This window comes from Lissotriton vulgaris, unplaced genomic scaffold (assembly GCF_964263255.1).
Source record: "Lissotriton vulgaris unplaced genomic scaffold, aLisVul1.2 SCAFFOLD_370, whole genome shotgun sequence".
NCBI classification, from domain to species: domain Eukaryota; kingdom Metazoa; phylum Chordata; class Amphibia; order Caudata; family Salamandridae; genus Lissotriton; species Lissotriton vulgaris.
The window spans coordinates 426,404-443,923 of NW_028247800.1; the positions used below are offsets into that span (position 1 = coordinate 426,404).

At 41.4% G+C, this 17,520-nt stretch overlaps 1 protein-coding gene across 1 annotated transcript in view; it reads right to left on the reverse strand.

Annotated features, from left to right (window-relative positions):
- Nucleotides 1-498: 498 nt before the first annotated feature.
- The window catches only part of NHS (NHS actin remodeling regulator), a 468,488-nt gene continuing 451,466 nt past the window's right edge, over nucleotides 499-17,520 (reverse strand). Inside the window, exon 9 of the mRNA XM_086949799.1 lies at nucleotides 499-1,571. Within this exon, the coding sequence (XP_086805925.1) occupies nucleotides 995-1,571 (577 nt within the window). The 3' untranslated portion in view covers nucleotides 499-994. The remainder of the gene's footprint in view (nucleotides 1,572-17,520) is intronic.

Genomic DNA, 17,520 nt, shown 5'->3' on the forward strand with positions numbered 1-17,520 from the left:
GCAGCAACTACATGATTCAGAGCAGGCTTTGGGCACCGGCACTCTTTAATTTACAAATTAAGCACGGCTTAAGGGACTATTGGAACTTGAAAACTATGGAACCACAGTCATACAAACAGACAGTCCATTAGCTCGACCCCTCTCCGCATCTCACAGTACAGTATTGGGCAACTCTCCAACTAGGCAACCTTGATGCTAAAATTTAATAGAAAGGTTCTATTTTCATGTGCACCAGATATGACTCGCTTACATCATTTCGATTTCTTGCTAATCCTTATTCTAATATACTTATTTAATAATAAAAAGTAAATTTGAGGCTTCTGACCAAAGTTCTCTTGGTGATATGAGTGGACATGATAAAATGTGACATGTGGTATGCGAATGGTATTCACAGAATACAATAATTAACATTGTTTTAGTTTTCTTTAAACAAACGTAAAGGTTAACTTTTTTTTACATCGTTGATAATTGGCTGCGTGTCCACTTTCTCTTTCTTCTGGCTAATCTATTTACAAACATTATCAAAAATATGGTATTTACATGTGTGTCTTATATTTTTTTTAAATTTCGCATTATTTCGCTTTAATGTACAAAAATACCAATTCTGAAGAGTTTATTGTTCTTGCTGTCTCCCAGGGAAGCACTAAAGTGAAGGTGTTGGTTTCTTGGTTTGGGAATGGACTTGATTGTTACCAACTGTATGTTGGAGTATAATTTTTGGGATAATGATAACGAGTAGAAACAATGCAAATTGTAAACTCAGATGATGAAGGTCTGGTTTTAGAAAATGCAAACAGAAAAGAGCTACGCAGCACTTCTTTCTTGTGTTCCAAACTGATATGGAAATCAAAACTTTTGAATTTCTTTGTGTTTTGATTGGCCTGCAAATCTCAGACTGCTGCTGAGCATACTTAAACCGCATGATGTAGTCCATCCCCATAATCCATGTGGCTTTAACGTAGACATATTGTAGTAGTGCTAGAGGGGGCAGTGCCTAGCTGGGGCTGTGAGGAGATCTCTCGTCGTGGGGGCTGCCATCTGAGTTCTCAGTCTCTCCTTCGGAAATGGCCTGCATTGGCGCATTGTAGAGTCTGCAGCGGACACTATAGCGGCTGCTGCTAGCGATTGGGGGCGCCCGCGATCGTCCTACTCGCGATGAAGCAGTTGTGGCCTTTGGAGAGAACCCCTCAGTGTTGACTCTGGGGGAGTGCGATGTAAGGGGAGATAATGCTTCGGCACCTGGCGACACCGGGTTTGAGTCATCAGTGTTGGGCAAGCCGTCCCCACCAAGCTCACCAGGAGATTTGGGAGAAATTGGGCTCTTCAATATTTCAGTGGCTGACATTCGGTAACTGGAATCTGACCGGCTTCCCTTTTTCAGAAGTAGGAGCTTGAATTCTTCATTCGATGTGTTGGACTTCTTGGCGCTCCTGTAGATCATTCCCGGAGACTTCTGCGTGCCCGCTGGCGTACTCGCAGCAGCAGTCGCATTTGCCCCAGATGAGGCTTTCAGTCTATTTCTGGCCGCTGCATCTCCAGACTCTTTTCTCCCAAGAATTTTTCTTTTAGATCTATATAAACATGAAAAAAATATTTCTTATCAAAAGGAAAACAGTATCAGCACTTTTATAAACACTCGTGAAAAGCATTTAAGATCTCTAATAGTGACTTTCTCTGATACAATTGAGATCCACTATAAACTCTGCCAAGTGGACATGGTCAAGAGACCACCACCACCACACACAAACACACACACTCACTCTATAACTCACAATTAAGATAACAATCCACACCTATGTCCACTTCCTCAGACCCCCAAGCTGCCTGATTTCTCAGATCCATGTGCAGATTTACTTTTGTACAGCGATTCATATTCCTGTCTGCACCTGGTACTAAGAAGCAGCACAAGAATGAAATGTACATCAGACGAATACTAATAATATAACCTATAACATGAAACAACAGCCTTCATATTTATTTTTCAAATGCACTTATCAACCTTGGCTACTGATATTATTCGTACATTAAGAATGAAACTGACATAACTAAATTTCATAAATATCATCACAAATTGTAGTGTATAACAATTTCAGCAGTACAAAGTAAACCTTCTCTTTGAGTGTGTATATATATTTACATGGCTGCACAGTAAAGGCATTGAGGCACAAGTGTAAATGAATTTGAATTTTGCAGCGTATAGTAGGGAGCCTCTTACTGTCAGCGTTACCCAAATACCCCAGCATTTTGAAGCATAACTCTGCACGAACTCAGTTCAATTCAGTTCAGTAATTCTTTATTCGATGATTGAAAAAACATCATAAAAGTACAGTATATTTACAAAGTTAAAAATAGAATTAAATTACAGCTAAGGATCATCTGGAATTACCAATACAAACAGTTGAAAGGATAAAAAATGTACATGCTTAAAAACGACATAATTTTGGCTAAGTCCTCTTGTGTTCCTTAACCTCACAGTGAGCCTCAAAAAAATCATAATACAATAGAGTGCCCATGGGTCATTAGCTCTTTGCAGGTAGAGTAAAGCCATTTTGGCATGCCTAAATGTTTCTTTTTTTTAAATTTGTACCAAATATTTACACCGGGGATATTTAAAAAAGGGGCACAGAAGTACAAAATGAAGGGTGTTTTGCAGAGATCTATTATCGCAGCCGCAAGCACCCTTCTGCGCATTTGTTGGTGTAAATCCTGCAGGATCCGCTAATAAGTGTGGTAGTAGGTTAAACCTGAGCCGGGTCATTAGAAATCTGTCATGTATGTATGCACCAGGTACAGGTATGGCTCCATGCCCTCATTTTTTATGAGACTAAGGGCGGCTACAGATTGTTTGGTTGCTTCCCCTGCTGATCTGCGTTTCACAAAGTGTTCAGAAAGCAATTTTTTAATTTTTAATTTATCCGAGGGTAGAATGAGGTTAGGGTTGATAAACAGATCCTTCTGGTCAATACTTTCCAGGGTGATCTTAACATAATTTAGCCAGGGGATATGTAACCCTTTATCCCTGTGCAAGCAGTCTTCCAGAATTTGTCTACCTAAGACTGCCTCAGGATTTGTCCAGGTATTCAACCATGCCAATATGGGTCTTAACTTGATCTGGTCCTCAATATATGGACTCCCCTATTCACTATGTATAATTGCAGCTGAGGTACACTGAGGGACTTTTAGGATCCTTCACATATATTTATTTTTCTCAACTTGTAATTGCTCCATGTTTACATAGCCCCACACTTCCGACCCATATGTTACTCTTGTACACCCTATTGATCTATAGAGGTTAAGAACCTGTTCAGGAGACCAACGACCCAGCCTGCGTCCCTAGTTTGCTATGTCACCATTTGTGGAGATTAATGTTGAGCAGCGGTCCTCCACTAAGGATCTGAATTTGAGTGCCCCATCAAACAATAACCCTAAATAAGGAAAAGACTTCACCTTCTCTAATGTATGGTTCCCTATCCTATATGAGAATCTTTTGCACGGTTTAGTGCCTGCTAACATCACGAAGGATTTTCTCAAATTTACCGACAGATCCAGAGTCCCCATAAACTTTACAAAACCGTTGATTAAGCATTGCAGGCCCCTCGGAGTGCGTGCAAGCAGGACTGCGTCATCCGCGTACAAGAGCACCGGAATATGACGCGATCCCACTTTTGGGCAGTCAGAGTTTAGAGCCAGCAATGTCTGCTCTAGGTTATTAATGTAGAGCGAAAACAAGAAGGGTGCTAGGATTCACCCCTGTCGCACAACACTTGTACAGGGAAATTAATCCGTGTTCCCCCCCTCCATATTATAACGTACTCTAGCTGTTGTATCCTGATGCAATTCACTCAAGATGTTAATCAGGCCTAAGTCAATTCCCATGTACCTCATCAGGCACCATAGCTTATTCCTATTAACATGGTCGAAGGCTGCAGCCAAATCCATGAAGCCCAGATACATAGCCTCATTGCTGGCTTTGGTATATTAAGCGACAAGCAAATACAAATTCAGGCATTGATCGCTTGTGGACCTTCCTGTTCTAAAACCATATTGAATATCCGTAATTGGATGGTGTTCCTCAGTCCAGTCTATAAACCTTTGCAAAATTACCCGGCCCAAAATATTTGCTGAGACATAAACAAGAGAGATTGGTCTATGCACTTATCAACCTTGGCTACTGATATTATTCGTACATTAAGAATAAGACTGACATTACTAAATTTCATAAATATCATCACAAAATGTAGTGTATAACAATTGCAGCAGTACAAAGAAAACCTTCTCTTTGAGTGTGTATATATATTTATATGGCTGCACAGTAAAGGCATTGAGGCACAAGTGTATATGAATTTGAATTTTGCAGCGTATAGTGGGGAGCCTCTTACTGTCAGCGTTACCCAAATACCCCATCATTTTGAAGCATACCTCTGCACGAACTCACATTTTGTAGCATAAAATGGAGGGGTGGAGGGGGGAGGTTTGTTTCTGTTAAATCCAAATACCCCATCTTCTTGTCTGCATGAAGGCATAGTTTCCAGTGCATAGAGCTGGGGTCCTTACTCTCGCTGATCCCCAAATATCCCATCTTCATGAAGCAAAAGTCTGCTTGAGCTCACATTTTGCAGTGTACAATAGGGGGCACTTTTGTCTCGGTGATACCCAAATATTCCAACCCATCCATTTTGCCTGATACTTGCTTGTATAAGACAACAAAATGATGCTTGGCTGGATTCAAATAAAAAATATTCCATCTCAGAATGCTTACCAGATTCTTACAATGATGGCAACATCACCCTTGTTTATATCAAAACAATCACTCATTCACCTCAATTTTACCACCAACAGAGTTTCCTCTCTGGTCTCAACACTGTCCCTAAATTTCCCAATGAAATCATTTATTTGGTCCTGTTTACAGTCTTTGCCATATTATTGTGCTTTATTTGGTCCACACCATTCATTATTTGATCTACCTTTTGTGGTCCATTTGATAGCTGTATTAATATCAAATGTTTCACTCCTCTTTTCTTTGCCTTGTGCACTATGGCGGATCTTATTTATGCTTGATCATGTCCCCATTGGTATAAAGCTGTGATCAGTTTAGATTACAGCAGCACTATAATCTGCTTCCTTCATGGCAAGAGGCATACCATTACTCCTATCAAGCTCCTATCAAGAGGAGCTTGCTTGTCCACACTACCCTCAAAAGTACTTATCTTAGTTTGGTAGATCGAGGGAAAACTTTCCTACAATAATATAATTTCCTCCTGGTATGTAGCACAAAATACATCCCACGATGGTGATAGCTGTATATTTTCTATACTGCCAAACCTGGCTTCCTTGATCTGTTTCCTGCAATCAGCAGTAATAATCGATCATTACTCATTTTCTCTTAACCCTGGAAGCAGTCCCAACTTATTTTCTCTGTCCTGTCTGCAAGTCTTTTCAGTACATAACTGTAAAAGGATGGACTGCGAAGTACCTATGTGGTTCATGTAGACATATTGTAGACATGCAGACACATTGGGCCTGATTCCCAACGGGAAACTTACACTTTTGTTTAGGTTGACTTTTTTTCAGTATCAGTGGCATAGCTAGTCTTTTGGCAACCTTTGGCGGTCCCTGCATTTTGCCACCCGTGGCTGCATTGAAGAGCAGGCTAGGGGGTTGCTGGCGAGATTCCACTGATTGCCACTCCACGATGGCCGCAATGTAAAGCGTGGAGGGGTTTGGTGCTAGCAAGATTCCACTTATTGCTGTTTACCGCCCTGCGATGGCCGCATTGTAGAGCGGGGGAGGTGCTGCCGATTGATGCCCCAAGACAGCAGGTAAGAGAGGGAGGAGGCTGCCACTCCCAAAACTCGTGCCACCCGGGATGGACCGCTCCTCCTTGTTACGCCACTGTTTAGCATTCCCAAACCACAATTTGATAGTAACTTTATGATTGCGTATTCTCCACAGTCGAGGCAGAGAATTCTGCACATAAAAAGATAGGCCTATCCACTTGCCAACTACTCCAGGCATTAGTAGTCTCCACAGGTCATCCGATACACTGTTACATGCCTTTTTCTCCTCCTGGGAAGGCTGATTGGAGACCAGCTGCTGAGTATGTGAGGGAGAAAAGAGGCAACCCAGAGTCAAGTTGGTGTTAAAAAGCAGCTCAAGGTGAGTATGAAAACAATGTTGCTACTGGTTTCATGTGTAAATTGATGTGGCAGTGTGAATACTGACACATTTGTGAGTGTGCATGCCTGACTGTGTGTGTGAAAGCACGTATGAGGAATGTGTTGTACCCACTGCAAACCCATGCACTCACAACAGTTGTGCTTCTGGGCAACTTGTGGATATCTATAGGGTGATGCACATTGCCTAACCCTTGTAACATGCTGGCCCTTGCACAATGGTTATAATTCCTAGCAACCTGTGGGCATCCATGAGTTGCTGCCCACTGCCAAGCTTGGTAAAATGCAGGCTCTCAAACATTGGTGGTAATTGTTGGCAACTTGTTAGCATCCCTAGATCATACCCATTACACACCCCTGGCTCTCACACAATTATGTCATTTCTTAGCAACTTGTGGGAATCAATAATACGAGGCCTCCTCTCTGGCATAATACTGACCCTGACAGAATAAGGGTCATTCTTGCCCTACTGTGTGCAGCCATTGCACAATGGTGCCCAACCCTAACCTACTGATCATCTTAGTACAACAATATTAATTCCTGGAATACTGTAAGCACCCACGGAAGAATATGCCTCTCTTTTCCGCTTTCCCTCAGCCTGCATGTTGTTACAATGAGGTCGTTACAACAACTGCATTGTAATAACGCATACCATTACCCCGCAAATCGTAACAACGACTTGTGGAGGTGGGCACTGAATATTGGAATAGTATAATTTACTATTCCAACTCCAGTCTGTGCGGACAGTAGGGAAGGTGTTGGATTTTAAATCCAACACCTTCTCCCCCTCCGCAAGTCGTTGTAACAACTTGCGGGGTAATGGTATTTGTTGTTACAACGCGGTCATTGTAACGACTGTGCTCTAACAACAAGCGGGGTGATGAATGTGTAGTAAGGGGTGTTTACTCCCACGGAACAGTGACAGCTCTGGCAATACAGGGGTAATTATTGTCACATTGTGGCCATCTTTTGTGTAGTGATGTTAAAACCTAAAACAGTGTGGCACCACCATCTGCTGGGGGTAGTTCATAGCTTAGTGTTGACATGCACGGCATACTGTTGTCCACCTGGGCATAAAGATGGCACTGGATTATGATTATGGCTACTAGAATGTTGTTGACAGACATGGTATGATGGTGTTTAGGCAAGAATGTAAATACTTTTGAATACATTCAAGATCAAGTGGGCTCTGTGAATAGTGTAAACATTGAACTGAATATACATAATGTGTGCACTGGTGTACAAGATTATGCAACCCTCTTTCCAAAACCGAGGACTGAGATGTCTTCGGCTAAACCTATTGCATTTGTAAATGTATGTTTACTGTTCAAACAATTGACTGATTGAGTTGGGTATTTATGGGACACACGTACACTGGCAGGTATCTGCATGGTGCTATGCGACACACAAGCCATAATGTCTTAGCTGTAGGAGATAGGTGAAGAATCAACAGAACGGTTAAGGCTCTTCTGAAGGCTGAGTTAACATTCTATGTACATGTCTTTGAAGATCATGCCATGGCTGTGTTAATTTAGAATACAATATAAATTGTGAATTCAGAACACTTCTCATTTCAGCAAAAAGCTTGCAGTATTTTTTGAATATTTCAATATCTGAATTCAGATATGTTTCCATTCAATTCTAATGACACAGGAAAAGTGTGACAGTATTAAGTTTTAAAAATGAAATTCCTCTATAATTCCGAATTTGCTTCTGTTCCTCTGAATTTAACAGGATGTCAAAATATTTCAGGGAAAACCAGTTTTCTCTAATTTGCCAGGTTATTAATTTAATTCTACTCTTGCACCTTTTCATGTTTATAAATTTACTTGCAGTTGTTTACGTTGTGCACTATGTATTGGGATCTATTTCTCCTGTACTTTAATATTCTCATTAATTTTGAGTTCTTAATCAACCAACCCCCTTCTCTGCTCAACTATATTAAATTTAGAAATCTTGCTTTGTTTATTAAAACTTTCATTTTGGAGCAAATTGTAAATATGAAGTAGAGTCCACCATCTAAATTTCCTCCACATTAGTATTCCTATGCAGGAGAAAATTCAGCTGGTGAATCTACTGCCCACACATGGAGCTAGTAGAACACTGTCACTATATTTACATTCCAAATGTCCACAATGCAGAATGTAAACATCATGATTAACTAATAGTTATGCTTGACTAAATCCCTAACCCTGGGTACCGTGAAGTAGTCTACTACCCGTTAGCAAAGCTCTTCAGTGCCTCGTCACTGGTATTAAGTGCTGTATAAATACCATTATCATGCCTTACTCTTTATTCTGAGTTTCCTCCAGAAATTTAAGAATTTTGAGTTTTCAGTTACTGCCACAATCTAAATGAAGCCTTAAGCAGTCACTGTTTTACACAGAACTGGAGAAGCATAGTTTCTATGGCTTTTATTAAAGGTGAGACCTTTTTCAGAGAGAAGTTTTAAAGGCAGCGATATAACAGCGATATAACAGTGTATGAAATTTAGAGTATTCTAATATAAGGGGTGTATTAACATTAAAGTAAATACACTTCTACAGAATATCGGTGGCGGGGCACAATAAAGGATAAAAAGGCTATGTGAATGGAAATGTTCAAATATGTCAGTGAACCTTTTCCACAAAGCTAAACACAATGTAAAAGAAAAATATATATTACTGTGGCAAAATTACTGAGGTATTGTGTAGGCAGTGGCGGCTGGCACAGATCGGGGTGGCGGTGGAAGGAGAGGGGTGTAAAAAAAGGTAGGAAGAAAACGTACCTGCTCTGCACTTTTCTCCTCCGTCTTCTTGCCGTGTCTTTCGCAGTCAGGAACAGGAAGCACATCTAGGCTCCCTTGATCAATCACACCGCTGCAATGCAGCGTTGTGACTGGTCTGAGCACCGTGGTTTGGCACTCAGCCAGGGAATGGGAGCCTGGTCATGTTCTCCCAGGCTGTACTGGAGCCTGAGTGGAGAACATGTAAAGTACGCATGACAGTTTTGCCGGCACAAGAGGGCCGGCCAATCAGTCATTGCGCACCCACAGAGGGCCCACCACTCCTCCCCCGTGGTCTGAGCGCAGAGCAGCCCCGCCCCACATAGAGGCCGCAGCATGAACAAATAAAATGATAATAACAACAAGTTATTATTTTTTCCTTCATTTTCACTGCTGAAAGCTGTGGGGGAAGCAACTGTGGGTGGCATGCCTATAACTACATGTACAATAATCTGAGATGTGGTTCTGAGCCAGGTGTTTTAACACGTACCAAATACCTGTTTCGGAATACAGAACCAGCCAAATGGATTGAGAAACATATTGTTTGATATTGCTTTTCAAAACGGAGCTGAATACGAATATTGCTGTTAAAAAGACAGACTAATGACATGTTTTCATAATTCATATAAAATGCTGTGCAGGTGTTATGGAGGGAGCTTGTAAGGGAACTTGCTTTGTAGTTCTGGCTGGGTTGTTCCTATTTGAGCACGACCAACTGATTTGCATATGGAAGGACTCTCTCTTGAGGGGCACAGTGGGTGAAAAACAATGGTCTGGAATGCAATACATGCCGAAAGTATGACGGGTATGCCCAGACTTGGGTGCCGTGTTCACTGTGCCACAGGACTCAAGCTATACCTCACTGATGAAATCTAAGTAGGCCGAAACAGGTCTAGCATTGCTAGTGTTCCTGTCTAGAGGAGACTTGGCTTGGTAGTTTGGGCCGGACTGTTCCTTTTGGAGCAGGGTCAAGACTGCTCAACAAATGGCATGTATCTGTCTAAAGTGGCATTTTGGGTAAAAAACAATAGTGTGGAATGCAACCCGCGTGATTGCCAGTGGCTGAAATTGATTCAGGCAGTCCTTCCATCACCTTCTTTGTTGGGTATGTGGAAGTTGCCAGCCTGCGGGCCTACTGTGAGCTGCTTGCTCTTGTACTTCCTACACTCTCCAGGCTGTGAATAACCTGCCTCCACTCATCTGATATTGAAGAAGCCTGGAAGTAATTCTTTTTTTGTATTCAGTGGAGGGCGCAGCATCCAGCTTCACGGGGACTCACGGCGCTTACTGAGAGAGAACCAGCCATTGATGGATGATACTAATCACTTTGCAGAAGTCTTGCTTAGCAACTGTGGCTTTTGAATTGATAATGGTACTCAGTTTGCTATAGCTGTTTTCATCAACATTTGAGCCCTGTACAGCAGGCTCACAGGAAAAGCACTGTATGGAAGCCATTCTACTCCAGACTCCATCCTTTGCTAGATGCCTTGCCTCCAGTCCACAATGAGTTGACCTCAGGCTGCCTCAGCATCCATACTCCACTAACTTGCATTGCCTTGCCAGCTTTCTTTTTTTTTTTTGTTTACTACAGGGCAATAGTCTCTTCAGCTTTGCCTCTCAATCTTTATCAGTTACTAACGATATCACACCGCATGGATGCACCACAGTTGTGTATTAGGAGGACAGACTTTGATGGTGGGTGGGCAAGGTTGTCGCAACAGAGACGCACCACAAGTCCCAACAGGACGGTCAAATATGCCTTAACCCACTAATCAGGGCCAAATATTTCAATATCTACAACAGTTGACATTTGTTAGGGTGTTACAGGTGCTGCTTTGCCACAATCCGAGGCTATAGGAAACGCAATTCAGAAGGCGCAGGGCTAGCAAAGGCACCAGGAGTTATGACTAGACCCGGAGCTGAGCACCTTTCCCACCTAATCGGGTCATCAAGACACTAGTTCAAACGCACATGCCATAACATAATGGGTGGGCATACCTATCCCCACTGATCGGGGAAATATAACCTCCATGCACTACAATTCACAGAAAACACTGCATGCCCTAACCAAAAAATGCAACCGGCACCAAGCAAAGAACTATCACAATAAATCATGTCACACTATGTCACGTTCAAAAGTACTCGGAGCACCAGCAATGGAACTTAGTAAATGATGTTTTGTACGAGAATGTAATACAAATACACTTTAAATGTATGCATTGTACAAACACTATGTACATTGAAAAAAGACGCCCAAAATGGACCCTTCAGTCCTATGTTGATGCTCATGGGGAGGAAACCAGAAATGTATGTAAACCTGTGCCGGTGGGCAGAACTGTGTGTGAACAAGCCCCTTGAGGGTGAAACGCGTCACAAGTCGGGTTTATGAAATGAATAAACCCCTTTGAATGATCCTTGGATTTTGGTGATCTTTCCTAGTGCACGATTGGAACTCCATTCTTAACAAAATATAAATATATATATATATGAATGTGATCAAGGGCTCTGGTAGCCCGAAACACGTCGTTGCAGGCTGGTGAAACGCAAATAAACCAACATCTTGCCTGAATTTGTTGTGGTGGTCTGAGTTCCTTCCTCGCCGCAAGCCGAAAGTGGTGGGAATTGTTTGGTGTATATATATATATATATATATATATATATATATATATATATATATATATATATAGCGAAGATTCCTTCCGAAGAAAAGAACAGAGGCCGAGAGGGGAATTCAGTGAGGAAACAGCTTTAATTCAAAAGTCCCAGCGGCGGCGGACGCATTTCTGCATGGTTGCCTTCTTCAGCGCGCTTCGCTGTGAAGATACCGTCCCTCATTAGCTCTTCCTGTTTTGAATAGTTTAAAGCACCTGGATTTCCTCCCCCTATGGCAGTCAGCTTACCAATTGGAGTTCGTTTTGAATATGGCGAACTTCAAATCCCAGCATGCACTGTGTTGGCAATGTCGAGATGGTGGCATGGGGGAGTGAGTCACATCGTGGGACCGGTGCAAGTTTCAGGTGAGTAGGGTGGGTCAAGGATCAGCCGAAATGTCGGAGTCTCCCCTAAGTCCCTTCCAACTACAGCTTCCAGTTGCATCAGGTCAATGTCTGAGTGGGGGCAGTCAAATGCAAGTCTCCGCGCCCCAGCGAGATAGAATATCTCAGTCCACTCTCGTCTTCCTGTTGTTTTTGGCGGTCTATATATATATATTTTTTTATATATATATATATATTGCTTTGAATCTTCTAGCCCTTTGGTTCCATTCCGGCATAAGTCACGGCACAGCAGCAGGTACATTTTCAAAGGTTCTTTATTGTTCCTTACACACCATGTGCAAAATTACGTGTAAAATAGGACGGCCAAAGAAATGTTATTGGTGCCAGGCATAAGCCAACAATTTGAACACTGTGGTAGTATTTCTTCTATACCTATGACTGCTTTTGCCACCAATCAAATATTGTTTTTTTTTTTGCACTTGGACTTTAAAAGTCAGCCTATCTGTTCTCTAGGCGTCATGTGATCAAGGCCTCCGTTGAGGCTGAAATGCGTCATGCTGGCTGCTGTTGCTATATCCACTAAATAAAGATCTTCACCTGCATCTCTGGGTCTGCTGTTCGTTTTTCTTGAAGGACGTTCTTCCAGGTATATATATACATATATATATATATATATATATATATATATATATATATATATATATATATATATATATATATATATATATATATATATATATATATTACCTACTGGCGGTCGCCAGTAGGTATATATAGGTAGGATTTTTTCTCTATGGAACTTTTGAAAATTCTATGTCTAATAACTTTGGCGTTTGTGGACGGAATCGGCTGAAACTTTCAGGAAAATGGCACATTTTGTTTCTGAGCAGCCCCTGAAAATTTGGGGGGGTTCCGTCAAGGGGGGGCCGAGAAAAAAGGGGGGTCCCAAAACGTTTTTCCCATTCATTTTTCCATAGGGTGTTTGGCCTCACTTTTAACTCGAACGGCTGAATGGATTTGCACGAAACTTGGCAAAATTGTAGGGACTGTTAGCCCGATGTGCCTTTGCTGGGTCTCAATATATGTGCTCCAGTGGATTTTGAGAAATTAACGTTTAAAAAAACAGATATATCTGTGACAGCGTCCCGGATAGCGCACCAGTTCGCGTACTTTTCGCGTAACGGAGCTTTGCGAAGCGAAGCTGATTCGCTCTCCGGTGTCTGTCAACATTCTAAACAGTCCGGAGCGGCCGCCATCTTGTCTCTCGGTAGGATCGAGAGACAAGAGGAGGCCAAAACGAAGGGGGAAATGAAGGAAAGGGGGCAAGGTAGACCCCTTCTGACCCCCTAGGATTGATGAGGGGGATATTAAAGTGCCCCGCGGGGCCAAAAAAAAAAGAAAAAAAAAATTGCGATTTTTTGTCGTAGAGGCGCAAATCGGTACGTGAACCGGGCAGCTAACCGGCAGCGTAACGGGAGTCTGAGGAGAAGCTGATTGGCTGTCAACATTATAAACAGTCCGGAGCGGCCGCCATCTTGTCTCTCGGTAGGATCGAGAGACAAGAGGTGGTGAAAAACGAAGGGGGAAATGAAGGAAAGGGGGCAAGGTAGACCACTCCTGACCCCCTAGGATTGATGAGGGGGATATTAAAGTGCCCCGCGGGGCAAAAAAAAAAAAAAAAAATTGCGATTTTTCGCCGTAGAGGCGCGTCCCGGTACGCGAACCGGGCAGCTAACTGGGCAGCTAACCGGCAGCGTAACGGGAGTCTGAGGAGAAGCTGATTGGCTGTCAACATTGTAAACAGTCCAGAGCGCCGCCATCTTGTCTCTCGGTAGGATCGAGAGACAAGAGGTGGTGAAAAATGAAGGGGGAAATTAAGGAAAGGGGGCAAGGTAGACCCCTCCTGACCCCCTAGGATTGATGAGGGGGATATTAAAGTGCCCCGCGGGGCAAAAGAAAAAAAAATTTCGATTTTTCGCGGTAGAGGCGCTTCCCGGTACGCCAACCGGGCAGCTAACCGGCAGCGTAACGGGAGTCCGACATCTTGTGTTTTTGGAGCGTCCGGTTTGCGTACCGGGTAGCGTTCCGGTAAGCGTAACAAGGGGAAAACCAAGAGAAACAGTAAAATAAAATTTAAAGGAATAGATTTCCACCAAACTTGGCAAAATTGTAGGGACTGTTTGTTTGATGTGCCTTTGCAAGGCCTCAAGATATGTGCACGTGTGGATTTTGTCTAATTAAGGTTAAAAAAATATATATATATCTGTAAGCGTGCTCTGGCGCGCTTACGTTACGGGTTTTGTTTGCGCTGCAGAGACGATACGCCACGTTTATGCGACGCGTCATGAGGCATCTCACGTGGCTACGTGATACGTCACGTAATAAAGAATATATTTTACAGCTATAGATATTAGCTTTTAAAACACCAATGAAATTCACTGAAAAAACCATAGGTTATAGACCATATATAGTTAGGAATTTGCATTTACAAAACCTTGAAAATTCACTGAAAAAACCATTGGTTATAGACCATATATAGTTAGGGATTAGCATTTACAAAACCTTAATTTACTCGCACAAAACCATAGAAATTTGCATATATAGTTAGTTGCAATAACTATATATCGCGCACCCGCAATCCACTGCTGATGATGTCACATATTACATCATTCATGACATGGTCAGTGACATCACTGATGACATCACTGATGACATCTCAAATGACATCACTGATGACATCACTGATGACATCACTGATGACATCTCAAATGACATCACTGATGAAATCACTGATAACATCTCATTTGACATTACTGATCACATCACTGATGATATCATTCATGTGATAATACGATGAACCTCTTCAGACTCTAATATAACCTTAGATACAATCAGTGTAAACAGACACTCACAGACTGTCACTCATCCATGGAGTTACTCACACACCTAGTCAGTCATGCAAAGAATCAATCACACCTCCATTTCCTCAACTATACAGTTATACACACCGTACTTAATCAAACATATACTAACACATATTTACTCTCTTATACAATCACTGATACAAGTTCACAATGATCCATACAGCCACTCACACATTCACTGGCTCTTATGCAGTTATTTATATATGTCAACTCTTACATGTACTGTGTTTTACAAATGTACTTACTTTGACATGTAGCACTGAGAAATCCAATCACTCACCAATACACTCATGCAGACAATCAACCGCCCATACAGCTGTTCCACATGCACTTTTGAACCCATACATCTAGTGAATCAACTGCTCACACATCTATGCACAGAGTCACACACCTCCCAGCCACCCCCCCACACACACTCGCTCTCCCATACAAATACTTGAGCAACCAATCAATAACCCATATAGTTACTCATATAGCTACTGATCAACACATGCAGCAGTTTACAGAACTACAGATATAATGATGCACAAATTAAGACAGTTTAGTCACTAACCCATGAACTCAGTGAGACACATTTAATCATTCTCTCATACAGTCAGTCATGCACCTACTAAATCCTTCATCCAGACACTTATACATCCACTCATTCTTCAATATGTAAGACATATTTTAACTTTACAGAAACATACAGTCACTGGATGTTGTCATCAGTGATGTCATCAGTGATGTCATTTGAGATGTCATCAGTGATGTCATTTGAGATGTCATCAGTGATGTCATCAGTGAAGTCACTGACCATGTCATGAATGATGTAATATGTGACATCATCAGCAGTGGATTGCGGGTGCGCGATATATAGTTATTGCAACTAACTATATAAGCGAATTTCTATGGTTTTGTGCGAGTAAATTAAGGTTTTGTAAATGCTAATCCCTAACTATATATGGTCTATAACCAATGGTTTTTTCAGTGAATTTTCAAGGTTTTGTAAATGCAAATTCCTAACTATATATGGTCTATAACCTATGGTTTTTTCAGTGAATATATATATATATTGCTGCACGCTCGCTCACATCAAGGAAAGCAGACGGCACTCGGAGCTGGATACTTTTTGGTTTATTGACAGACCCCCGTCACCCCTTCCAAAGACAAACGCGTTTCGCCGTGAAACGGCTTCCTCAGTGTCAAATGTGAAATGTAAAAAATCGCCATTTAAACTCTATCTCTTATTAACAATAGAAAGAGGACTAAGCCAATCAATACATGAAAATAGTGGCAGACATATTGAAAAGTGCAAATGCATACTGGTTCTCCATGCAGCATAGGAGAAATGGCGATCAATAAAGTGCTCGTGCATTAAAAAAACAAAGAAGGCAAAAACTTCCCTTCGTGATACATTTAGACATTCTTTGGCTCACAGACAACTTAAAGAGAATTCGTTTTCGACCAGTTCAATTCATGGTATGTACATATATACATTATATAAATGTGTGTATATTGCAATACTTCTATATTTTAGATGCTGACAATTAATATCGTTATATGTCCTCCACAAGAGCGATCTACATGGGGAACTACATAATCCACTGAAGGGAAGTATGAATGTAATTCAACCTTCATTTCAAGACAATACATAAAAGTGCATCGTGTACATTTGGTCTTTCTCTTTCATGTTGTTTCATACATGTGTGTGAGTCCATAGATAACTTTAACGCCCTGGATGGGCATGTTTGTTTTTTGTTTTTGTACGTTTAGCCCTGTATGGGCATGTGACTCCCTGATATAAGTACATAGTTGACATACTCTACTGTGTGCAGGGATGAGTACGGCAGATGATGTTATTGTATTTCATTTTCAGAGGTTGCAGATCATTACTTGTAAAGAGATACCCCTATATATCAATCCAGATGTACCCAAAGTTCTTCATCATTATTGAGACCTATTGGTTTCATTGTTTGAAGGTCTATAATGTATCTGGATTCCATAGCCCTGAGGGTTCTGATCTTATCTCCACCTCTTTCTTGTCTTCCTAGTTGGTCAATTAAATAGAATGACAAGAGATCCCTGTTACTGTTATGGTGGGTCTCGAAGTGGCGTGCCACCGGGTAGTTCTTGTCCCTGTTTGTGATGGCACGCATGTGCTCCAAGAAAAAAAAAAAATATATATATATATATATATATATATATTGGAGTGGCTGTACCTGATATTTCAATTTTGTTTACTGAGAAATAGCATCAGTTGGTTTTAACAACTCCAACTATATTACTTCAAAATTGCATCTGTTCCATTGAAATTAATAAAGTGCAGCACTCCACTGAAGATAAATGTTTCATGTTATTCTTTTCAAGAGATAGACTGAAAGTAATTGTAACCATCAACACACCTTTAACACCTACTTACAACAGCAATACTAAGCGAATGTAATCATAAGGTTTAACCCTTTATCCCAAGCTATAACCATATACAACAAACTGTAAACTCATAACTGAATATACTTTGCACTTTCTCCTTAACCCTTTAACCATAACCGACATCTTATAAATTAACCATAAACTCTAAAACATACACCTTAACCTCTTCACCACATATCCTCAAACTCCAAACTCTAACCATATACACCAAACCGATGAACCTATACCTGCAACCCTTTACCTAAACTTCA